Source organism: Nerophis ophidion, linkage group LG15 (assembly GCF_033978795.1).
Source record: "Nerophis ophidion isolate RoL-2023_Sa linkage group LG15, RoL_Noph_v1.0, whole genome shotgun sequence".
NCBI classification, from domain to species: domain Eukaryota; kingdom Metazoa; phylum Chordata; class Actinopteri; order Syngnathiformes; family Syngnathidae; genus Nerophis; species Nerophis ophidion.
The window spans coordinates 28,428,808-28,455,518 of NC_084625.1; the positions used below are offsets into that span (position 1 = coordinate 28,428,808).

Consider the following 26,711-nt stretch of genomic DNA (forward strand, 5'->3'; position numbering starts at 1 on the left):
TAAAGGGAAGACGACTGGATGTAGAAAAGGAGGACAACACAGGAATGAAGTACCTCGCCACTCCTCAGAATAAATCCCTATTAGATATGGAAGTCGCCAACTACTGTGACTGTCTGGATCCCTCATACAGCACACTGGGCTTTGACAATGCTGAGGTACTTTATGGAGGTAAGTGTGTGCAGACACATAGAACACACTTTGAAAGTAAGCTGCCCTGCTTAAGACGATGGGGCAGAGTCCATTTGTGTCACCGTAAGGGAAGAGTTTGTGGCTTTTCTGTAGTCAAAAATGTACACGTGTGTGTGTGTGGCAGTGTCATTTGTGTTTTTTTGCTTGTACAAAACTTCTTAAAACACATCCAGAGTTGAATGTACTGTAGACACGGGTGGTTTATCAGTGTGCAAACTGACACAACATAGCTTTCTTTTTAGCATGTAATAGGCCTACATGGGTGAAAACCATATAGAGTAAACATAGAATTATTTTAAAATATAAAGAAACCAAAAATAAATACAATGTGTCATAATAGGAAAGAGCATAAAAGTAAGAATGCCTAAACCTTTCAAAAAAGATCCAGGCAATAGTAATTACGTGTATTCCCCCCAAAAGTCGAATACTACAACAGGGCATAAACAGTTTGTTATGTTTTAGCCTCGCAAAATAAAATAACCTATTTCGTTTATAAAGACAAAAATATTTAATTTGTTTTCTTAACTTTAACTTACGTTGTGTTGTAAGCATTATAACATATAAATGAAAATACAACTTTCTATAACAGACTATGCAGGAAAAAACGAATAACATTTTTGAAAAATATCTTGTTGATATAAAGTACTTGTTTACCTACTCAGTGGCCTAGTGGTTGGAGTGTCCACCCTGATATCAGTAGGTTGGGAGTTCAACCGAGTCATACCATAGACTATAAAAAAAATGGGACCCATTACCTCCCTGCTTGGCACTCAGCATTAAGGGTTGGAATTGGGGGTTGAATCACCATAAATGATTCCGGGGCGCGGCACCGCTGCTGCCCACTGCTCCCCTCACTTCCCAGTGGGTGATCAAGGGGATGGGTCAAATGCAGAGGACAAATTTCACCACACCTAGTGTGTGTGACAATCATTGGTACTTAAACTTTAACTTAACTTTAACTTGTTAAAAATGTATAAATAATTCAATAACATCAAATAATTTTATAAAATTGCACACAAAAAAATCGTGCTACAACAGTGCATGGAACAGTTTGTTGTTTTTGTCCCACAAAATAAAATAAACTACATATACTAATAAAGATAGACATGTTATTTTATTTTGTTTTACTTATATTGATATAAATAATGCATAGTAAGCATATTAAAATACTTTGAAATAGATAAATACAAGTTAATATAAGAGAAAAACGCTTGACATTGTTCAAAGGATCTTGCTAATAAAAATGATTTGTTAAAAACATTAAAATAAATATAAATAATAATATTAATAATTATAATTATTATAAATAATTAATAGATTAATAACATTTTTTATAATCATTTTTATTAATACTGCACAAAATAAGAATTATGCTGCAAAAGAGCATAGAAAGGTTCTGTTATGTTTGTCCCCCAAAATAAAAGTATATAAAAAGGAAAATAATGCATTTTGTTTTCCTTATTTTAATATAAATATGTTTTGTAAGCAAAGTAAAATATTAATAAAAAACATACATCTTAAAGCTATGCAAAGGAAAAAATGCCTGAAATAAAATAAAAATCTGATATAAAAATACTCTTTAAATATTTTATAAATGTTTAAAATATTTTGATGATAAAATACATTTAATAAAATAAAATTGTATTATGTTTTATAAAGTTGTGCCGAATAAGACTCAACAGTGCACAGAACAGTTTGTTGTGTATGTTCCCCCAAAAGGAAATACTACAAAGACATAGATACTGTATGTATTTTTTTAAATCTAATATGAATAATATCTGTAGTAAGTACAGTAGAACAATAAAAAAACAAAAACACCTTAATATAATAGACTATATAGGCAAACATGCTTAACATTTTCCAAAAATATCTTGGTAAAATTGCAAAAGTTATTTGACAACAAATTGTAACTGTCTGTACAGGCAAAAATGCTTGAACACTTCCAAAAAGATCTTAGTAAAACTGTAACTGTTATTTGTTAAAAACGTAGTCAAATTGCACAAAATAAGGCTCATACTGCAACAGTACATAGAACAGTTTGCTGTGCTCCCCGTCCAAAAATATAATAACCCTTCAATATAATATTCTCTGTAAGATTGAACACTGACTTTAATATATAAAATCTTACAATTTAAAGCAACGTACGTTTTGGCGTCTGCAGGTAAAAAAGTACATACGGCAAATATATGTTTTTTTAAATGATGAAGAATAGGAAACTGATTACATTTTATTGTGTCGCACATATCCTGTTTTCCATTGATTGCTGTTGTTGCTCGTGTTTATTACTTTGATTGGAGACAAGATGATATTGCCTGAGAAAAGGCAAGGAAGACATAACACAAATGTGCAATCAGAATTTTAATAAAGCCGGGAATAGTTAGGTAGAAACTGCAGATAGGAGTCATGTGTTTTGTTTTATTGGCCTGGCTTCCTGATGTCACCCCTGTGTGCACGCTGCGACAATGATCGCAAAACTGACATTTTTAAATGCACATGTGATCTTCATTTTCATTTCTATTTGGCAGGCTAGTAACTATCCAGATAATGATGATGATTATGGTTTTGTTTATGACTACAAAAGTCAGATCATTGTAATGATAACCACGACGTGGACTCCGGAAATAAAGATATTAACGTTAATGTTTATTAGGAGCACTGACTGAATTGTTTGCCATTTCCTGGATGAGTCTTAGTAGTACTTTGGTACGCAATCCTTTCACACTTTTGATAGTTTGTATACATTTACTTTCTGTTGCAGGTCTGTTGCATAAAAGGGTACATTCAGCATTGCACTAATATGCAGGATAAATACATAACTGCTGCAACTCTCTACAGGCATTGCTAATGGATTTTTTTTTATAGCTATTAACGTTTATGCCTTCTAGAGAGCATGCCAACCGAAGCGAGCCTACCCGGTCCGGACGGGGCCAACACCAACTGTGCCATCTGTGGAGACAAAGCCACGGGGAAACATTATGGCGCCTCCAGCTGCGATGGCTGTAAAGGCTTCTTCAGGCGCTCCATACGCAAGAGCCACATCTACACCTGCAGGTGAGGATGGCAAACATGGCAGCTCATATTTGTGGCCTACAACATCCCATAAACACTGAAGACGTCTTGCATGCATGGATCCATTACCATTATTACCACAGCAATTACTGTAAACACTCACCGTGCTCTTTGTTAGGTGCTCCAACAAAAGAGTCTGGTATGATGCATTAATGGTTGAATATTTTCACTTTGTTTTTAATGATGCTGTACATTTAGATTAGGGATATTCAACTGAATTGTTTTGGGGGCCGCATTTTCAGAAAGCTAAGGACCGGTGCTGGCCCGATCTTTTCCTTTCACTATTAGTCTTTTTTTGTATATTCCAAAGAACCAGCAGTAGACATTTGATTTTGGTCTATTTAATTTGTCAGCGTTACAGGAGCGCTCTGCTGTTTTTAAAGACCTCCTGCAAAAAAGCTTGTCAACGATCGTATCGAGGACAGCACTCGAGTGTTTTTAAGAATTTGCTGCAAAAATGTGAATCTGAACTGAGGTTGCTGGGTACTTGTTGTCATGGTTTGTTTAGTTATTTGTTTGTTTTTGACTCCATTAGTTCCTGTGTTTGCGCACCCTGGTTTGTTTTAGTTTCCATGACAACACATTAGTTTCACCTGTACTCATTTGGACTCGCGCACCTGATTTGTTTAGGACTCACGCACCTGTGTTAATGATGTCACTATTATTTAAGCTTGTAGTTGCCAGGCAGTCAGCCTGGCGTCATTGTTCTTTTCATGCTAGTTTTTTTCACCTCAGAGTTCATGCGGCTCGTTTCACAACACAGTAAGTGTTTTTTTGGTTTCATGTGCATAGTGTGTCTAAGTTTTTTTTTTGTTTCCCTATGCTAAGTTTGTGTCTTCGCCTTGTGCGCGCCTTTCGTTTGTACTTTGTTAGTGTTAAAATTAAATCATGTGTTCACCTTCACGCCATGTCCCGAGTAGTCCGTCTGCCTTCCTGGGAGAACGACCCCACAGCAAGCTGTGACCCCCCCATCTTGACACTTGCTGAATAGCCCAAATGATGAAAAAGAGAGGACCTAAAAATGAACCTTGAGGAACCCCACTAGCATAACAAAATAAGTTGAACAAACACTACTGACTGTATTGGAAATAAACAGGCTACAGAAACACCTTAGTTACATAAATCCATCCACCTATCCATTTTCTACCGCTTGTCCCTATCGGGTCCCGAGGTTGGCTGGCGCCTATCCTAACTGCATTCAGGCGTAAGGCGGATTACACCCTGGAAAAGTCGCCACCTCATCGCAGGACCAACACAGATAAACAACATTAACATTCACACACTAGAGCCAATTTAGTGTTGCCCAACGGCCTATCTCCAGTACTCGAAGGGAACTCACACAGTCACGGGGAGATCCTGCAAACTCCACACAGAAAGACTTCGAGCCCGGGGATCGAACCCAAGACCTTCTTATTGTGAGTGTTCTATGTTTGCTAGCAAGGTTACAATGATGATGCACAGATATGCCAGTCTGTTTGCAATGCTTCAAGTTCCTCAATGAAATAGGAGCAGTATTGTTTTTCGTAATTTCCTGCAAAAATGTTTAAGTTCTGAACTGAACTCTGGGGGCGTAAGGGTATCATTCCTAGGCCGGATTTGGCCCTCGGCAGCCAGTTTAATAGCGCTGATATAGACATTCCAACCTCACATAAATAGGTGATCCAACACATGTTTGTACGACGCACCACTGGAACCTACAACCACATTAATACACAAAGTTTATTTAGAGAGAGCCAATGCACTATTTCAGTTCATAGTCTGAGCATGTAGTTTATTTTTGGTTTATATCATGTATAGCAGGGCTAGTCAACCAAATTGTTCTAAGGGCCACTGTGAAGGTATCTCCTCTCCGGGTTCTTTGGACCACCATGTACTGACATGACAGCGCCTTTTCAGGATTGAACACTGTTTTATTTTTAGTCTTTCTGTTGCTTTTCAGCAAATGTCTTTCTGGTTTGTCTGTCTCGCTCTCACTCGTGCTCCACCTCAAACTCTGCTCTCTTCCCCGGCTGCTGCCTTTTAACAGAGCAACAGGTAATTAGATAAGCAGGCCAAAGTGGGCCATCTACGCACCTGTCGCTGATCTCGAAGCCGGTCCTGGCACACCCCAATTCGCTGCTGGTCCGCAGACCACGCCTCTCCCCACAGCCACATTCCCAGAAAACGAAGGACCGGGGGCAGCACTTCTCCATTCATTGCAGTGCTAAACTGGGGCCCTAAACAGAATTTTATACTATTTGACTCACTCTTGAATTTATTTAAATTCCTTTTTTGGACCTAATTAAAGCACCACTTAGCAACTTTTTAACCTTCATAAAATATTTTCATAACTTAACATAACTTTTATACGGACAATACCTGGATAAAAGGACAGTCAAGGATCAACATTGGCCCGGCCTTCCATCGCCGGCGTGAGCTCAAAGGCGAGTAGGGATTTGGGACCGATGCTGCCTTGGCTCTGTTCCTGCTGTCCCAGTAAGTCATTTTCAATGCTCAAATCAAAATGATAATGTTGATGTTAGCTATCGAGAATTTTCATAGTAGTAATAATTATCCACCAGCTTGATAGTTCACAGTTCCACAATGACATGATCAACCACGCAACAAACTCAAAAGGACTGTATAAAAAAACAATGCAATGACTGCAAATCGCAAATATAAAGTTTGAGTAAAATATCTAGGTTCCTGCTACAGAAAGCTCAGTAATACTGACTGACTAACCCTATGCGTTGGTCCTCATCAGCAATGTGGTCTTCCTTCCATCCATTTTTTACCACTTGTCCCGTTCGGGGTCACGGGGTGTGCTGGAGCCTATCTCAGCTGTCTCGGGCGGAAGGCGGCGTACACCCTGGACAAGTCGCCACCTCATTCCTTTAGGCAAAACACTACCGCTTTGGTCCACTGGCACTAAAAATCTGCCACAATTAAAAAGTTCTTAAGTGGGGCTTTAAGAGTTATTAACAGTATAAATTAAACAGAAATCAGCAAATATTTCTGCCACATTTTTGTACGAGTACATCTGTGTTACAAAACAAATACAATAATGCACCATGGCACGGTTGGATGGTGACTTTGTCAAGTGAAATTTGCTATTGCATAATTACAGTGATGAAGCAGGAGGCTAGGAATATGTTAGTAGTAAAAATTCATATGTGCTCTGGCACTCAATAATTAACATTTTACATGCGCTTCTTTCCCCACCGATGGCTGGACCCTGGTGCTGGCCTGTGGGAGGTTCAAATGTCAATGTAAGGATCTGCCACTGTGTTCACTGTTCTTCTAAACAACAAAAGCACACATTTTTTTATTGTATGTCATTTGTTTCAAAAATGTCAAAGTCTTTCCTACGTTTTGAACTCAACTTCAGGTGAATAGCCCAGTATGTTTGATTAGACCGCTACGCTGTTCTTCCCCAGGTTCAGCAGACAGTGCATCGTTGACAAAGATAAGAGGAACCAGTGTCGCTTCTGCAGACTCAACAAATGCTTCAGAGCTGGCATGAAAAAAGAAGGTATATGTCATCCTATTTTATATTTACATATCGACAACTGGCCATAATGAAACTACTCACGTGGGCCTCAATCTAGCTGCTTCGAAATGGTTGATATAGTCACCGCCGTAAAATAGCTGATTACTTAGTACGTGTGTGTTTATGAGGGGAATAACCTTGGAATGAGGTTTTATGACCCCTAATCATGTTATTCAAAGCTGTTGTTCTGGATTGCAACTGGTTAACGTTTGACTCCTCTTGCTGATGCCAGCCTCTCAGGCTATTTTTCCAAAATATTATTCGCCTTAGCTGCACGTCTGCTGTCATCTATGTGCCACCAACTTGCAAAACCACAGTTATTTTTATTTATTTTATTACATTTTTTCTCCGCCTCATCTGTTTTAGCCGTGCAAAACGAAAGAGATCGAATCAGCTCCAGAAGAAGTATGTCTGACTCTCAAGACATACCGCCCATCACCGTTTTGGCCCAAGCTGAATCCCTATCCCAACAGGTGTTTATTATTATTATTATTATTATTATTATTATTATTATTATTATTATTATTATTATGCCTTATCGAAACTCAACTGGGACAAAATTAAATAAACAAATCCTAAATAATTACTTAAATTTGTCATTAATAAATTAGAAAGAGATGAATATGTCAATCTATTTTGTGCAAAATTATATTTGATTATTTAATTATGTATTTGATTATTTTAGAATTTAATGATGCATTTAATGTTTTAATTATTTATTTCACTATGTAATTATTTCATTATTTATATGATTTATTATTTCATAATTAAATGATGTAATTAATTATTTCATTATTTAATTATTTATTTCACAATGTCATTATTTCATTATTTGTATGAATTATTATTTCATAATTTAATTAAATATTTCACAATTGAATTTTAAAAGGTTGATTTACTTATTTCATTATTTAATTACATGATTTAATAATTTACAGATTTTTATTACTTTGCTGTCTAATTTTGACGGATACAATTATTTAATGAAGCACTGACATGCATGAAATATTTAAATCAAGAAGATCTCCATTAATTTGTAAAATAATTAATTGAATCAGGAAATAATAAAATATTTAATTGCATTGTAAAATATTGAATTACATCATGAAATAATTACATTAAATAATGTAATCCTAAAACAATTTCCTGTAATGAAATCAAGTAATAATTAAGTTAATTATTAAATCGTGAAATTGTTCATAAATTTGTTAAATAATTAAATCATAAAATAATAAAATCAATAATTAACTATTCAATGAATAAATGTAATTTTACATAAAATTAATTAATAACACCTTTATTACAACATTTTTGTATTTACTTTCAATCATAATTAACTACTGACACATTTTTTTAGTTGTGTGCCATTTGACCCTCGATAGTCCCCAAGTCAAACTTCCTTTTTCGAATAAGAATTAATTAAATCTGAGATTCTCAAAAGTCAAGAGATTGTGATCCAGCTCCTCATCAGTTTCCGTCTCCATTCAGATAAGTGTTCCGGTTGGAATAGCAGACATAACAAAGCAGAAAACAGCCACAGTTGGAGATGTGTGTGAATCAATGAGACAGCAATTGCTGGTGTTGGTGGAATGGGCAAAATACATCCCTTCTTTTGGAGAGCTACTACTGGATGACCAGGTAAGACACCATCATGGAGTCCACTTTGTTTTGTCTGTCGGTAGCTTTAATTACAGTGGCTGACAGAGGCAAACATGCGGCATGAGCCAAAACACATGTAAACCTCCAAAACAAATGCAACTTCCCAAAACACAGCACACAAAATGTCCAAACACACATACATAAACACCCCAAAAAACATGCAATTTCGGGTAAAATACACGGGATGCTGTGTCTCTTTCCTCAATTATGTGTGGCGGCCATTTTGTTGAGAACAATTCAGGTGTGCTGACGGCCATACACAAGCTTTCCTTCCTCGATTGGAGTGAGTAAGTTTCTAGGCTTTGTACTTTTAATTGTTTAAGTCGCTACTTTGATTTTTTTAGTTTGGTTTTACACATGTTTAAGACATGCTATGTCAATAAACAAGCCAAACATCCAACAAACTGAAAGTCTGTCTTCCTATCAATTGACCCTCTTTTGCAGCACTACAATAAGTTGTAAAATCGATTCTTCAAATCATATTTTTATTTGTTTTTTTACGGACCATGGGGCGCACCAGATTATAAGGCGAACTGCCGATGAGGAGGTCTAGTCAAGTCTATTTTCAGACAAAATGGACACCGGATTATGGAGCGCATTAAGAGGGTCATATATAGATATATATATATATATATATATATATATATATATATATATATATATATATATATATACACATGTTAGTAAGCCAAACTGTGGGCAACATATATACACATATACAAATATATATATATATATATATATATATATATATATATATATACACATATATATATATACACATATACAAATATATATATATATATATATATATATATATATATATATATATATATATATATATATATATATATATATATATATATATATATATATATATATATGTATATATGTATGTGTGTGTATGTATGTGTGTGTATATGTATATATATGTGTATGTATATATGTATGTATGTATGTATATGTATATATGTATGTATGTATATGTATATATGTATGTATGTATATGTAGGGACGGCGTGGCGCAGTGGAAGAGTGGCTGTGTGCAACCCGAGGGTCCCTGGTTCAAATCCCACCTAGTACCAACCTCGTCACGTCCGTTGTGTCCTGAGCAAGACACTTCACCCTTGCTCCTGATGGGTGCTGGTTGGCGCCTTGCATGACAGCTCCCGCCATCAGTGTGTGAATGTGTGTGTGAATGTGGAAGTAGTGTCAAAGCTCTTTGAGTACCTTGAAGGCAGAAAAGCGCTATACAAGTACAACCCATTTATTTATTATAATTAGTCAACAGAGACAGAGGTCTAGCAATGATTGCAATTTTGGTGCCAGTCCGATCAACCCCTGCTCAAGATGTGTTGATACGCCTGACAAGCCTTAGGCCCCGTTTACACAAAGCCGGATAAGGTTATCCAGGGTAAATCCCACCTAACCTTATCCGTGTCCATACACAACAATGCCACCGTTTAAGACCCTTTCCCCTTCCTGCTGTTAAGCCCTATTGTAGTGAATCACACCTGAGTCGACATAAATAATCAAATCTTTAATAAACACGTGAAAGTACACAATATGACAAAGAGCATTTTACAACAATCAATCTCGGGATCTAGAAATCTGGTCAGAACACTCTTCACACATTTGCCTACGCCTTCATTGTCCATTTGTTTTTGATGACTTTATATACTCTGGACGTAGACGTTGAGTCAACAACATACATGGCGGACAATAACTAATACTGTCTGCTTTGCCAGTCCAAAAGCATTCGCCGTTTTTCGTAGTCTTCCCTTGACGCCAGGTAATACAAACGTACAAAGTCTACACTACCTTTTTTTTTTATCACATTCACGAGAGCACGTATTCTCGTTGTCTCTCCTTCATAAAATGGACAAAGTTTTTCGGTAAGTATAGAATCACAGCTGACCTCGACATTCGAAAGTTCCCTTGCCGTCTGTGAAGTGTTGTATCCCAAATAGCTGCAATCGCTTTCTCTTAAGATATTCATGTGTGATTTCCACAAGCGTCTGTACATGTAGAAGAAAGAGAAATACGGGCTTGTCTGGATGACTCACCTCCATCTTTTCAGCGGTTAGCTGCGATTGTTATGAAGCTGGCTGTCTGACTGTTCTGACGTCACTTCTTGTGTGGGGCGCAGTTTTTCTGACTTCACTTCCTCTCCGAACTCAGTTTGTACACGATCAATGAGTCCATACAAAGCTAAGAGCTGGAGATTTAAGAAATACATGGCGCACTTACCTGTGTAAAAAAATATCCAAGGAAGGGGAACTTAAACGATGAGTTTAGTGTGGCTGAAACGGGGCTTAGGCTAAATAATTATTCGTTTAAGGGTTTATCCGGCTTAGGGTAGACATAGCCTTAAGGCGGCATATACGTACGTATTCATATTCATGAGTAAGCTTGTAAATAATTGTGTGTTTGCCCAGCACTTGTGTGTTGTGTTTTGTGAAATTGCATGTATTTTGGGCGTTGCTGCGTGTTTGCCCATGTCGGCCACCGTATTTATTGCCAATGTGAGCTCTGTCTATGACACAATGTGTGGCTCTAAGAAGCACTATTGTGCAGTTTACTCAAATTTTTACATATACAGTGTGACTCTGTGCTTCTCTAACTCAATATCACATATAATGCAGCATTAGGGAGTAGGATAGGAGGAAACAAAAGGTTGGCAAAACAAGTAAAGCTGTGTTAGCAACAGCGCTAATTGCTAAAAAGCTAGCTTAGCGTATTCGCTTAGAAAACACAATCATTAAACTTACAGCTTCCAAAGCCTGCGGCTGACTGAAGGGCTGTTGGCATTGCTCTTTGTTGAAGAAGCCTGGTTTTAATTTATTTATTAAATCTTTTTGCAAAGCTGTCCTCAGGAAAGTGGTGGGCGTAAACAAGGGGCATACTCAAATAGCTAGGAGTGGGTCAGAGGCAGCGTCATGTCCATGAGGAAGGAGGTTTTTTGCTTTATGAAGTCATAAAAGCACGGAACTTTAAAAACAACTGTTTAAGGGTAGCAAACGAGTGAGGGAGATAATTAGTAAATACGTACTTCACATTCGGTGCTCGTAAACTGGCTCTATGGAAAATTAGGGATGGATACCTTCCACATTCGAACGGATACGGTTCCAATTCCCTGCAACAGGGAATCTATGCCAATTTTTGATACTTATGTGTCAATTGTTTGATAATAAAATCCCTTTTTTATGCAACATTTTAAAATGAGCTGATTATAATAACTATGCTGTCTCGTTGTTACATCTTGTTTTTTCGTTTCTGAGTTTCATTTGCAATGTCTGATGGCGGTAGTGTATAGATTACGGTGTGTTGTCTAGCTAGGGAAGTAGTCTTTGCCATTAAGCTTAATGTGCAAATGTAGTTGGATTTTGCATCCTACAAAGTTTTTATACTGTATGTATTAGCTTCCTGATGGATTGTTTCTTGTATCTTAGTTGTAGTTTGTATTACCAAATAATCAGTAGCATGTATATGGCAAAGCCAATGTGAATTATCATCAAGCCAGGACATGTTTAAAAAGTGGAGCCATACTTACCTAGCTAGGAAGTAGTCTTTGCCATTGAGTTTAAGCCCTGTCTATATTAATCCGGATAACTCCTTAAATGAAAAACTATTTAGTGTAAACCCCGTGTCAGCCACACTAACCCATCATTTAAGGTTTGGAAACTTTCGAGTGTCCATGTCAGCTGTGATTCAACTTAGCGGAAAACTTTGTACATTTGTCAAAAGGGGAGACAACGAGAATGCAGGATGTGATAAAAAAAAAGGTAGCGCGTACTTTGTATTACTTGGCCGACGAAGAAAAACTTTGGAAAACAGCGAATACATTTGGACTGGCAAAGCAGACTGTACAAGTTATTGTCCGCAATGAATGTCGAGCCTTTACGCAACGTCTAGGTCTAGAGTATATAAAGTCACCAAAAACGGAGGCAGAAGTTCAAGAACTTGTGGAAAATTTCCATCAGGCCCATTGCATGCCACCGCGTTTGGGTGCAATTGAATGCACGCATATTGAGGTCAAGAAGATGCCGTGTAATTTCATCAACAGAAAGGGCAGGTACTCTTACAACGTACAGGCGGTGTGTGACTACAAGTGTTGCTTTATGGATGTGACTGTGAAATGGCCAGGCAGCATGCATGATGCCCGCATCTTTCCTAACTCCGCCATTAGTCGGTCCAGACAAAGAAATCCCTCTTCTTAGTTACACTTGCAGTCTTTTTCAGTATTTTTGCCCAATACGTCGCGGATAAGAAATCGAAATGAACATCTTGCTTGCATCTCTTCAAATTTTTTTTTCTGCGCATGCCTACTAGGTCACGTTGCGCTGGAAGAGACAGGGGGTCTTAAACCAAAATTTAAACGATGGCATTGTGTGTGTGTGTGAAGCAAAATTTAAACGATGGCATTGTGTTTGTGTGTGAACAGGGATAAGGTTAGGTGGGTTATACCTGTATAACCTTAGCCATCATAGTGTAGAGGCAACCTTAATGTGCCAAAATAGTGTATTGTTATACTTTAAGTATTATGCTTATTACAAACATCCTGATAGATTGTTACTTGTACCTTAGTTGTAGTTTTCAATACCAAATTTGGAGGTGTGTAAATCGTAATGATGAATCGCCATTGCTAGTCAGCAGCATGTACAGCAATGTAAACTAAAATCAAGCTAGTGCATTTTTGAAAAGTGGAGCTTTATTTTACTGTCGAGCATTTTCTATCAGGCATACTTTCTTTGTTAGCACGGAAAATTGCAACATTATCTCGAGGCAGTTTGGCTGAGTGTGCTCTGAATGTTCCTTGATTGCTTGTTTCCTTGCCAAGTGTATAAGCCTGTGTTTAGTCTGAAACTGTCACAATCAGCAAATGTATTGAAATACGGCACCGTTTGATTTTGCTTGAATCGATACCTGGGAGCGCCGACAGGATTCAATCTGTACTTATAAAGTACAAAATTCAGCATCCATACAGTATTACTACTATGATATCATTAAGAAGCACATTTAGCATATTATTACATACAAAATTAAAAGTCATTATTTTATATATTGTTCCACGCCAGTCCCACAGTAGGCAGTAATGTGTATGAACAGAAAGAAGTGCCAGTTTTAGTTTTCAATGTAAACAAACAAAATAAAGTGTTGAATATTTTCGATTTGATTTATTGCAAGAGCATCAATATAAAAAACAATCTTCATTGAGATATCCAACTAAATAGCACTACTAAAATAATAGTTATCCGGGATAAAATAAAAATAAATACAAATATTAATAGCAGAAAGGAAATACAAGGCATGTTTTAAAATAAGAGCTGGAAGAAGCAACAGTTAATGGTGTAGGGTGGCATCACTGACTTTTCATGATTCTTTATATATAAAATACTCATTTATGACTTAACACTCTACAACCCATAATCACCTGATAGGCAACAATACTCTAATAATAAAGTTGCACAATTTGGTGTTCAACCAAAATCATTTTATTTTGGTTGAACTCCATTTCATTTACGCTGTATAATAATATTGTATGTAACATTGTGTTATATTTTGGCAATAATACATGATATTATTTTGTATTGTATTTAGGATGTATATAGTTATATACTAATATAAAAAATGTGTACTGTTAAAAGATATTTTTTTTAAATCAGATCAATCACACTTTTGAATTTGGATCAAGCATGATTAATCATAGGTTATTACTCGCTTGCATAATTTAAATTAACTTAAAACGAGAGCCCGATATTCATACACAAATGCAATTTTATTGTGAGAATGTTATACAGAAACATTTTTACTTGATTGTATGCCATGTAATTACTCAAAGCATTGTAACCCTTTTATCTAAAGTTCCATCTGAGTGTATTTTGTGAGATTTTTTGTGATTAATTACATTAAGTTACTTATTTTAGACAGCCCGAATAAAAATATGTGGTAATAAAATATGTATTTTTTATACTACGTAAACATGTTGATATTATGACAAAACAAAATCTTCATTTTATGTACACATTGCCATAAAAAAAAGGCTCTCGGTGCTGAATGTGCCATCAGCCAATATTAAATATAATAATTAACCAGAGAGTTATTATTAGCATACAGAAACTGTATGCTTGACTACACCCTAAATATTTCCCTGGTGTTATTAATGGCATGCATTGTCGTATTGTTTGTGTTGAAGTGTTTTTATGTTTGCTTCCAGGTAAGCTTGCTCAGGGCTCATGCAGGCGAGCACCTCCTACTAGGAGTGGCCAAAAGGTCAATGCCATTCAAGGACTTCCTGCTTCTAGGTAAGCGGCCTTCCAGAATCTCCTCCATATGTGGTGCAATCACGTGAATGAATGATTAAATGTGTCATCCGAGGAATGATTAACTAAAGGGTTATTTCTCTTTGTGACTTTAAAAGTGTAAACGCTATTACTCAATACTGGGCATGTGGCAGCATCATAATGTAAGAAGGTCGGTCAATAATCACATTTTAAGCACACAAAACCCACTTCTTTCCTTGTCTGAAGTATTTAAAGAGGCCTGACAGGGTCTGTAAGTCACCATTTCCTCAACATGTCCAAGAATAATTAAGTGTGTGTTTGTGTGCAGGTAATGGCTGTGTGATACACAGGAACAGTCCAGAGCCGGAGATGTGCAGGGTAGCAAACCGAGTTCTGGATGAGCTGGTACTGCCTTTCCAGGATATTCAAATGGATGACACAGAGTACGCAGCACTCAAGGCCATTGTCTTCTTTGACCCTGGTAACTGGGACTTTTACTGTAATTTTGCATTTGTACAAACAGCACTTCCTGGAAACACTGCATAGTACACTTACAGGACACCTCATTAGCTACACAATCTCATGGCAGCCAACACAACAGCTGTTTTAAAAACATTTTAAGATGTTACGGCAGAAACTTCAAAGTCAAACACCTCAAAAGTTGGACAATTTGGAGGACGGGTCTCATAAACACAGCAAATACTGTAAAACTTCAGGAATCCCGTACTACCATTTTTGGCCTTTTTGTGTATGTGACGTTATCAGCAAAGGCTACTACCAAACATGCTTTTTTTGCATTTACTTGTTATTTTTTGAGATAATAAGACATCAATCCATCCATTTTTCTACCGCTTGTCCTTTACGGGGTCAATCAACGTCAATCAATCAATCAATGTTTATATATATAGCCCTAAATAACAGGTGTCTCAAAGGGCTGCACAAGCCACAACGACATCCGCGGTACAGAGCCCACATAAGGGCAAGGAAAAACTCACCCCAGTGGGACGTCGGTGACAATGACTATGAGAAACCTTGGAAAGGACCGCATATGGAGAAGGGGGCAGAGGAGAAAAAAAAGAAACGGCAGATCAACTGGTCTAAAAAGGAGGTCTATTTAAAGGCTAGAGCAGGGGTCGGCAACCCGCGGCTCCGGTGCCGCATGCGGCTCTTTGATCGCTCTGGTGTGGCTCAGCTGTTAACTTGCCGACCTTCCCGAAATTACCGGGAGGTTTCTGACCCCTAAGCCTTTACCTAAAATTGTCTGAAGTATGCATACTGCGATATTTACTCGGACAGCAACATTGAGGGCGGGCCTTGATGGCAATCCCCATAACATCTTCTAATACGTGTAGTTGTAACCGCTGTTACACAACACTAACTGCGTGCCAGCCGATCACGTATTGTGTGTTACCTTTATTACAATCTTCAAGCAATTGCAAGACATACTTGTTCAACAGCCATACAGGTTACACTGAGGGTTGTGATATAAACAAGTTTAACACTCTTACCAATATGCGCCACACTGTGAACCCACACCAAACAAGAATGACAAACACACTTCAGGAAAACATCCTCACTGTTACACAACATAAACACAACGTAATAAATACTCAGAATCCCATGCAACCCTGACTCTTCCAGGCTACATTACACACCCCGCCCCCCCAACCTCGCCCACCTCAACCTATGCAGGAGGGGACGGGGAGGGGGCGTGGGGGGGTTGTTGCTATATTTTATGTTGTGTTTATGTTGTGTTACAATGAGGATGTTTTTCCGAAATGTCTTTGTCATTCTTGTTTGGTGTGGGTTCACAGTGTGGCGCATATTTGTAACAGTGTTGAAGTTGTTTAAACTGGCACCCTCAGTATGACCTTTATGGCTGTTGAACAAGAATGCCTTGCAATTGTTTGCGTTTGACTGCAGAAGTCACATACAACACGTGACCTGACTGGTAAGCCCTTTGTAAAATTTGCGGAGGGCGCTAAAGACAATGCCATCGTAGCACGCCCTTATTTTTGTTGATAAAGTATTACTCAGCCGACGTCTGAAGGGAATAATCAATCTGCAACCCGAGAGTCTACCGGACAAATTTTGGAGGATTGCATGCGTGATGCTAATAAAGGGCATTCATATAAAACTCACTTGCCGCACCAACATCAAATCTTCATGTTTAATTGCGGGCCTCATGTCTGAGACCCCTGGTTTATACATAGCACAAACCAAAAAAAAACTCTGTATACAGTGTTATTTCATTATAAATTTCAAGAGTCTTCTGCTCCCATCATTTTCTTTATTTTGTGAAACGGGTCAAAATGGCTCTTTGAGTGATAAAGGTTGCCGACCCCTGGGCTAGAGTATACAGATTAGTTTTAAGATGAGACTTAAATGCTTCTACTTAAGTAGCATCTCTTACTGTTACCTGAAGGGCATTCCAGAGTACTGGAGCCTGAATAAAAAACGCCCGCAGACTTTTTTGGGGCTCTGGGTGTGCTGGAACCTATCCCAGCTGGACAGTAAGACATAAAATACCTAATTCCAGCAATGCCTCTAAAGCACCAGACATACATTTGACATACGTTAAGTAGGGCTGTCAGTGGGTCGTCAGCCAAACTCTGCAGCTGGGTCCTATGCATGAGTATTTAGCACGAAATACAAAAACTAACCAGCTACTCCTTCAGCTCAGGCTGAAAGTTTGTGTCGTGACCTTTGCTGGTTAATACAACCCATTAAAACTTGTGTTGAACAAAACAAAATAGTTATTTATAAAAATCTCAACGCCTCCATGGTTTCTATTCACATTTTTGGCTCTTATTGTAATACCAATTTCATTAAAAAAAAGTGGATTTAGCAAAATAGGACCTCTTTTAAATGACTTAAATCCATACCGGTTAGTACACCATTTTAACTTCAGTTGTGTTTATTTCGTTATGTATAATAGGAGATATTTCTTAATGTCTGCAGATGCAAAATCTTTGCGGGACCCTTCAAAGATCAAAGCAACGCGTCTGCGGGTAAGTGCAACCAAGATTTGATCACGTTCCAAAATTAATGACTACCATTTTACATAACTTGTCAAAAAGTTCTCATTTTCTGTATGTTCACAATGCAGTTTTCCATGCCAACTTGTTTTGCTGTATGTGCGCAGGTCCAGATGAGTCTGGAAGACTATATCAATGACCGCCAGTATGACTCGCGGGGTCGTTTTGGGGAGCTGTTACTCCTTCTGCCCACCTTGCAGAGCATCACCTGGCAGATGATTGAGCAACTCCAGTTCATCAAGCTGTGTGGTTTGGCCAAGATAGACAACTTGCTGCACGAGATGCTGCTGGGAGGTTAGACTTGTTGAATCCTTTTATTCTTTACACTATACTGCAAATGTAACATCGGTCCTTTTAATGATGGGAGGAGAGTTCTTAGCAGAACAGTAGCTATGTGTGCATGGACTCATTTAATCGGATTAAAAGCCGAACCAGAATAAAAATGCTTCATGTAAACACGCCATTTGGAACAAAATTTAAATCCGATTGATACGGGTGGTTTATGCCGAAAGTCACTCGGATTGTAGCGCATGAAAACATTTCTTCTGAAATTCAGGTTGGAATTATCTTTACTGCATACGTCTTTGATGTCCACTATACTTTGGTTTTGGGCGGTGAGTAAATGTATTAGTCTCGGAGTGAAGCGATGGCCTTGCTAAGGTCTACCCCCATTCAACAGGTACTGTACATACAGTAAGTAGCGTTATCCACTGTTGAGTTTGTTGCTTTAAAACTAAGCCAGCAAAAGTAAGAGTATGGTATGGAATGTCATGTGTCGATGTAACAATAAAAAAAGTGATCCAGTTGTCGTCTTAAAAGCAGTTTTATTCCCAACATTACTGCAACTCCAAGTGCTACCTGCTAGTCTCAAACACATACACAGAAAGTCGTAACATGACTTTGTCAGCGCTTACCAGAATCAGAATCAGAAATACTTTATTAATCCCCGAGGGGAAATTGAGATGTTCAACACAATCCCATTCAAGATCAGACAAACATTACCGGAAGACAGAAATAGGATCGCTGACGAGTCTGACAACTTCCGGCGCCCCTTATTATCTAATGCAGGTCAGGGCAATTATTTTGACTCGAGGGCCACAATTAGAGAAAGAAAATGTGTCTGGGGGCCGGTATATCTATTTTTAGGAACACTAATACAGAACCTCGCAATAATGTCTGATTGAATGCTAAAAACGTTATGACAGACCACCTTAAAAAACGTAATGGAATGTTACATTTTTCTATGAACGGTAAAATACTGAATATTGACAAAATATGAATGTCACACCCCCTTTCGATGGACATATTTTACAATAAAGTGAAACACAAAAAAAATGCAACAAACAGTGAAATATGAATGCAAATGGTACAGAATAAACCCACATACAATCTGGTATATTTGATATATCACTAAGCTTTAGAACTTTGTTGTGAAAATCTCCTGCTGCGTCTGTGGAAACGCTTCCCAACCACACTGCTCGGAGGCTCGTCTGAGCTGCTGTGACGTAGATTACCATAGTAATTAGATGACCATAATAACTAATTAGATGACCATAGTAACTAATTAGATTACCATAGTAACTGGTATATCATCCAAAAGCGCATATTCCAACCAAAGAAATACTTTGTATAGTTGAAGAGTTACGGTCGTTAGAAAACATGAGTGCATATCATAATAGCAGCTACACTTTTCATCTTAAAGATCTAAAAAAAAAAAAATTGTTGGGAATGTCCGCCGAGCCCGATTGAAAAACTTAACGGGCCGCATGTGGCCCCCGGGCTTTAATTTGCCCAGGTCTGATCTAATCCAATCAGTTTCATCAGTATCACCTGCATTACTATACTGAAAATCCAGTCTACCTTTTCACTGTTACCTTAGCAACGTCGAGCCAGACTGCAGCAGCATTAAGGCTACATTCAGTGTTTTCACTACACTGCAGGTTAGGTTGTCAAATTCAAAATTATTTTTTGTCAAATCTGATCTTTTATGTAAAAAAAATATGTCCAGACATCAATGTGAAAACAAAGTGACATGAATACAAAAATGGCATCATGACGTCGCATGTCCTGCAGTGTTTACAGAAATCAACTGGGAGGTAGACATGCTTCAATTCCAGTTGCCTCAGTATTGGAACATTTGTGGCGATTTTCAAGGATTCTGTGCAATTAAAGTCAACATTTTCTGAAAAGAGACGATTATGACTGAAGATGTTTTGGTAGCGTGTTGGCAATTAGTGGTGAAACATTAAACATTGAGTTCCGAAAACAGTATTCTCGCCTGTTACTGCTAATTTGTCAACTATTTATTTTGTATCTGTCTATTTTGGTGAATAATGATGACGCTTATGATAAGCGTTATATTATTTTCCATCATGCGACCAGAACGCGGGAGAGTTCACACTGAAGTTGCATCATAACACTATACGATTAATTTGTGATATACAATAAGTCTATAATATTGCTGACCGAAAAATAACTTCCGTACTGTAAGATAAGCAAAGCACACTACTTCAGCTTTGCAGTACAGGTGTGCTCCTTAAACTTAATTGATGTAGTTTAATAGCCTTAGTGTTATTTTAGAGCAGACCTGTGCAAATTAAGGTCCGGGGGCCATATCCGGCCCATAAAGCTTTTCAATCTGGCCCGCCGGACATTCCCAAATATTTTTTTTAGTTCTTTGAGATCAAAAGTGTAGCTGCCATTATGATGTGTGGTGATATTTTCAAATGACCGTAAGTCTTTAACTACAGTATACAAATTATTTCAATGGTTAGAATCTGCGCTTGATATACTGATATACTAGTTACTATGGTGATCTAATTAGTTACTTTGGTAATCTAATTAGTTACTATGGTAATCTAATTAGTTAGTATGTTAATCCACGTCACAGCAAGGATTTTTTTTTAGTAAGTAAGTAAGTAGTAAGTAGGTAAATATTATTCGTGAAGCTCTTTTCACAGACACAATCACAAAACGCTGTACAAAACATAGATAAAGTAAAACAACAATTACTTTTAAAACAACAGAGGCAACATCATAAAAAGGATACAAAGTGGATTAAAAATGATGGTTAAAAAGTGCATTAACTAAAAGCTGTACTAAAAAATGAAATTTTCAAATGAAAGTTTCAACACAGAGGGACTGGTGCAAATTGTTTCAGAGTCTGGGACCTTTAGCCTGGAATGCCAGATCTACACAGGTTTTAAAACGAGTTTTTGGGATCTTTAGAAGACCCTAGGGCTTCACGGTGGCAGGGGGGTTAGTGCGTCTGCCTCACAATACGAAGGTCCTGAGTAGTCCTGGGTCCAATCCCAGGCTCGGGATCTTTCTGTGTGGAGTTTGCATGTTCTCCCCGTGAATGCCTGGGTTCCCTCTGGGGATAGGTTGATTGGCAACACTAAATTGGCCCTAGTGTGTGAATGTGAAAGTGAATGTTGTCTGTCTATCTGTGTTGGCCCTGCGATGAGGTGGCGACTTGTCCAGGTTGTACCCCGCCTTCTGCCCGATTGTAGCCGAGATAGGCGCCAGCGCCCCCCACGATCCCAAATGGGAATAAGCGGTAGAAAATGGATGGATAGAAGACCCTATGTTGTCAATATTCAGGGCGTTATCGTTCATAGATAACATTGTAAATGCCACATTCTGTACATTCTGGGTGTCTCATTCAGTAAAAAAATAAATAAATTCCGCTCCGTTTTTTAAGGGGGTCCGTCAAAACATTTTTAGCATTCAATCAGACATTATCGAGAGGTTTTGTATTAGTCTTCCTAAAAATCAGATATACTGGCCCCCAGACAAATTTTTTTCTCAAATTTTGGCCCCCAAGTCAAAATAATTGCCCAGGCCTGTTTTAGAGTAATGTCTTGGGGACTCTGAAGACTGAATACACTGACAGACTCATAATCAAAACGGTGGAGTTCTATGGTGATAGTCCATACCACCCATCCATACTGGCCAGGTGTGGCCTGTGGACCTCGAATTTGAGATCTGTGGTCTAAATGTCTTAAATTATCATTACAGTAATAACAGGAAACTAACAATATTGCTTTTCAATCATTTCAATTTCTGTAAGATTTGCTGTGTAATTCTAGTACAATAACAACAAAAAATCTTGTAAGTGAAACAATTCTGAATCAAAATAGGTTGTGCATGGACAACATATCTTTGGGTGGACATAGAGCCCCTGTTTTCCAGGCAAGAAAGTTCCATTCAACCAGAGCCTCTTCTGTTTTAGGTCAACTCTGCAGTACTGTTGTAGTTAGTTTACACTGCTTTCATCTGTGCAACATTTCCCTGTTTGCAAGTTGCCTGCTAGCTTTTCTATGCAACAACACTGTCCTTATGTGTTTGGGCCATCTCAAGTTTGCTAAAGATAACTAAATCTTTCTTACACTTCTACTTTGAATCATTTCGACGTTTTCACTGTTCTGAAATTCTTTAACAGTGTCAAAAAGTTCTGAGCGAAAATACCTTGCTAGTGCAAAAATGTTCACCAGAACCTCCTGAGGGTTCTTCAAACCTAGTGACACCCCCGTACAGAACAGCTCCATTTCAGAAAGGGAGGTAAAACAAAACTAGTGAGCAGAAGGAAAACAATTTAAATAAATACTGTAAAATCGTTGGACAGGCAAAAATGCATAAAGCCATGTCTGGTAACAGCGGAAGTCTTTCAGCACTTGCAGTGATCAAACTCGTCCAAAAGATGGTGCCATGGCACACATAATAACGCAGTTTTCCGTTTGTTAGGTTCTGCGCATGTCTAAGTAAAGTACTCCGATTTAAGGTGTGATGCATGAAAATGCACATGATAATCAGGGGAAATTTTCAGGGTCCATGTGCACAGTAACATCTTAATTTCAAAGATTAGATTAAATAAATGTTGTCCATGTACACATAGCTAGTGTCAATAAAGGTGATTAGAGTAAAGAAAATGTGACAATAGTATTTTTTTTTTATAAGAAAAAAAAGGTATTTCATGGTTAAATTTTAGGTTTGAATATAGATTAGAATTTCAGTTCAAGTACTAACTAAATCCATCCATTTTCTACCGCATATTCCCTTTCGGGGTCGCGGGGGGCGCTGGCGCCTATCTCAGCTATAATCGGGCGGAAGGCGGGGTACACCCTGGACAAGTCGCCACCTCATCACAGAGCCAACACAAATAGACAGACAACATTCACACTCACATTCACACACTAGGGCCCATTTAGTGTTGCCAATCAACCTATCCCCAGGTGCATGTCTTTGGAAGTGGGAGGAAGCCGGAGTACCCGGAGGGAACCCACGCATTCACGGGGAGAACATGCAAACTCCACACAGAAAGATCCCGAGCCTGGATTTGAACCCAGGACTGCAGGACCTTTGTATTGTGAGGCAGACGCACTAACCCCTCTGCCACCGTGAAGCCCCGTACTAACTAAATACTACATATTATTTTAAAGTGTTTTTTGGGGGTTACACCTGCACAATCTATAATCAATAGCTCACTTGTGAATTATGAACAAAACTGGAATGAAATATAAAATATTTATATTTCCATTTGAATACTAACAATATTTTACCAAAATGAAAAACAAAAACACTATAGAATACAATTAACGGGTTAGCCTTACTTTATTAGGAACACTTGCACAATCTCATGTCAATAGCTCCATCAGGCAAAAAGAAAATAAATAAATACAATTATTTCATGAAATTATTTCTTTAAAAAAAAATAGTCAAGTATGCTGAAATGTATCACTTCAGAAATAAGGAGCGAAACTATGATTAAAGTTACAATTAAATATAAAACAAATGTAAATATTAAAAATATTGTTAAATATATCAACAACAATACAAAAAGAGAATAAAATGAAAACAAATGAGTTGCCTTTAAAATTAAAAAGAAAGTACAGTATGTGTTGTTGTTTTTTTCAGCAAAAGTATTGAATACATCCAAATAAACTTTGCTTCACAATGAGATCATGTTTATTGTCTAGCATCGTGCAGTGGACACTTTATTAGGCAACACCTGCACAATCTAATGTCAATAGCTCACTCAACAAAAGTAAACATATTTTAAATTGATTCAGCAAATAAAATGTATCACTTGATGATTAAACTAGAAATGCCCTACATCAAATGGAAAATGGATTTATGTAATATTTCAATCTTAGAAAATAAATTGAATACACCCTGATCAAATTTACTACACAACTGTTGACTGTGTCCCATAGTTATTTGGACACGTTATTAAGTATGCCTGCTCACACAAGAAAAGGTCAATATATTTAAATAAATCGAAATATTTAATTAAATATTTAATAGATAAAAAACATCTTTAAGTATATGCTAAAATATTTCCCTTGAGAATTATGGAAACAAGCTAGAATAAAAAAGAATATATTTAGATTCCAGTACTAAAATATGTTATAGATAATTACAAATATAATACAAAACGACAATACAAATTTACCTTAAAAAACAGTCTAAAATGTGTTTAATCCATCCATCCATTTTCTACCACTAATTCCCTATTGGAGTCGCGGGGGGCGCTGTTGCCTATCTCAGCTACAATCGGGCGGAAGGCGGTGTACACCCTGGACAAGTCGCTACGTTAAAAAACCAAAAAATAAAAAAATACATAATAATACAATACAATGTGTCCAATAGTCTAGTGGCCACATTACTAATTACACCTGCACAGTCCAATATCAATAGCTCACTCAAAGAAAATGTAAATGCATATACAATTTGTGGATTGAATAATTTAATGAAATAGGTTTATTTTTTATTTTTTAAAGGCTATGCTAAAATATATCACTTGAGAGTTAAAGAAAATAACTAAAATGAAATATAAAATATTTAGATTTCAATTTGAATTCTAAAAATATTTTCAAATAATTAAAAACATAATTAAAAAGACAATAAAAAAACAAGTCGCCTTTTAAAAAAATGATAAAATATGTGTTGTTTTGTTCGTAAACATATTGAATATATCCAAATCAATTTTACAACTGGTGTTTCAAGTATTGTGATCCTTTTACTTTGCTAAATGAAGTATTCAAGGCATTATAAACAGCTCTGCAACATTGCAAGCTACAATAATAAATATAATTTGACAGTTCCAATTACCCCCATTGTACAGCCAATATTAAGAAATGAGAAAATCAGGACTCACATGTCTCATGCTTATATTCATGCAAACTGACTTTTGTGTGCAGGCTTGACATCCGAACCCACGCATTTGCACCATCCAGCACACAGCCAGCTGACCCAGGACCCGGCCACTGGACACACACTACTCATCAGCACCATGCCTATAACACACATGCCACAGATATGTAAGAAAACACACACACACACGCGCACACACACACACACACACACACACACACACATGTCTTGCCTACTTCTCCCATCCAAAGGCAAAACGCAGTAACTCAATTTTGGTCAAAACTGAGCTGATAATAATTTTGGAGTTCCTAGGTGATATGTTTTACATTAGTGTATGCGATATTGTATTTTATTCCGTAAGTAAGCTGTTACGCGCATGGCAGGCCCTAGCAACTACCACATAACCGCGTAGATACAACAGAAAAACCTTGCATCTCAAGGGACCAATTGGAGCTTCTTTGTCAGTCGCCTTATTGTCTTTAATGAGACATTTGCACGAATGGGTGCCGACGGTCAACCTGATTATGTGATATTATGGCACGAGGGGATATTTGGAAGATTGGCCCAGGATGTTGCAAGCACCTTCATTAAATGTATTGTTCTTGATTTTTCCCCTTGCATACTCCTTTGGGCAAATAACTGTGGGGGTCAAAATAAAAACTGGACGCTGTGCACGGCTCTTGCCCAATGTGCAAACGCAGAATGGGGCCCACCCGAGATTGTGATAAAATATCTGGAGAAAGGGCACACGTTCATGAGAGCAGATTCAATCCATGGCTCAATCGGCAAGAAAATGAAAGCTCAAGAAAACATCTATACGTTTGATGACTTTGTAGATCTTTGTAAGACAGCATCAAGATAGATTGGTTTTCTTTTGTTTTCTCAAAATCAGCTAGAAGTGAGTTACTAGGTTTTGCCTTTGGACTGGAGACTTTGTGTGGGTCTACTTTTGGTCAGTAGGTTGTGAGGGCCCCCCTGTCCACTATAGCTAGAAGGATGAAAAAAATAGATCCAGCACAAGATGGGAGAAGAGAGTTGCAACATCGGATCAAAACTCTCTCTCACACACACACACACACACACACACACACACACACACACACACACACACACACGCACACACAATGTTAAAGATGTAAAAGTTGTTTTGAAAGAAACACAGCAGTGTTCTTCTCCCTCTGCAGCCTCTCCAGACACTCCCATCCCTTCACCTCCTCAGGGTCAAGCACCAGAGATGTACAAACACTTTCCTCAGCCTAGTTGTCCTCCAACCAGTCCTTCACCCTCAGCACAGGCAGACCACTGATCCAGGATCTGTGTCCTATACTTTAGTACATCATCTCAATCATAAATGTAAGACAACTTGACATAAAGTTAGACTGCAATTTAGTACAGCCTGCAGTTGAATTCAGACTCAAAGGTTACTGCTTATTAGGAAATGTATTACGGGGTGTTTTTTTTGTATATGAAAGTTATAATTTAATACAGTATGTAAATAGCCACAGTGTAAAATAGTCTGATGTTAAATGCTGATAATAAATGTTAATATTTTAAAAGGTATTTGTACATAGTATGAGGGTTACAGGGCGTGAAGTAAATAGACGTAAGTCCAATTTCTTCGAATTTTAAATAGGGAAATTTGTTTTTAAATTAACCTTGCATGTTCGTGATATTTTATATTTCCCCAGAAGCAACAGCCTTTGTATGAAAGTTAATTTGTGTCTTTATTTCCAAAACATATTTCTTTTTTTTTTTTAAACAATGAATTTATGTCATTATGGAGAGGCG

At 37.5% G+C, this 26,711-nt stretch overlaps 1 protein-coding gene across 1 annotated transcript; it reads left to right on the forward strand.

The window, feature by feature from the left end:
- hnf4g (hepatocyte nuclear factor 4, gamma) lies at positions 1 to 26,250 on the forward strand. The gene is made up of 11 exons (XM_061921981.1): positions 1 to 168; positions 3,075 to 3,240; positions 6,675 to 6,769; positions 7,154 to 7,260; positions 8,276 to 8,425; positions 14,664 to 14,751; positions 15,059 to 15,211; positions 17,692 to 17,741; positions 17,876 to 18,062; positions 24,971 to 25,090; positions 26,108 to 26,250. The coding sequence occupies exons 1-11, from the start codon at positions 45 to 47 to the stop codon at positions 26,227 to 26,229; spliced, it is 1,362 nt and encodes a 453-aa protein (XP_061777965.1). The 5' UTR covers positions 1 to 44; the 3' UTR covers positions 26,230 to 26,250.
- The last annotated feature ends 461 nt before the right edge of the window (positions 26,251 to 26,711 follow it).

Excerpts from the sequence above, each read along its gene's own strand:
- hnf4g (XM_061921981.1), top strand. The coding sequence starts at position 45 with ATGAAGTACCTCGCCACTCCTCAGAATAAATCCCTATTAGATATGGAA. Across the intron at positions 14,752-15,058 it reads CAAGGACTTCCTGCTTCTAG|GTAATGGCTGTGTGATACAC; the intron begins GTAAGCGGCCTT and ends GTTTGTGTGCAG. Across the intron at positions 15,212-17,691 it reads CATTGTCTTCTTTGACCCTG|ATGCAAAATCTTTGCGGGAC; the intron begins GTAACTGGGACT and ends TAATGTCTGCAG.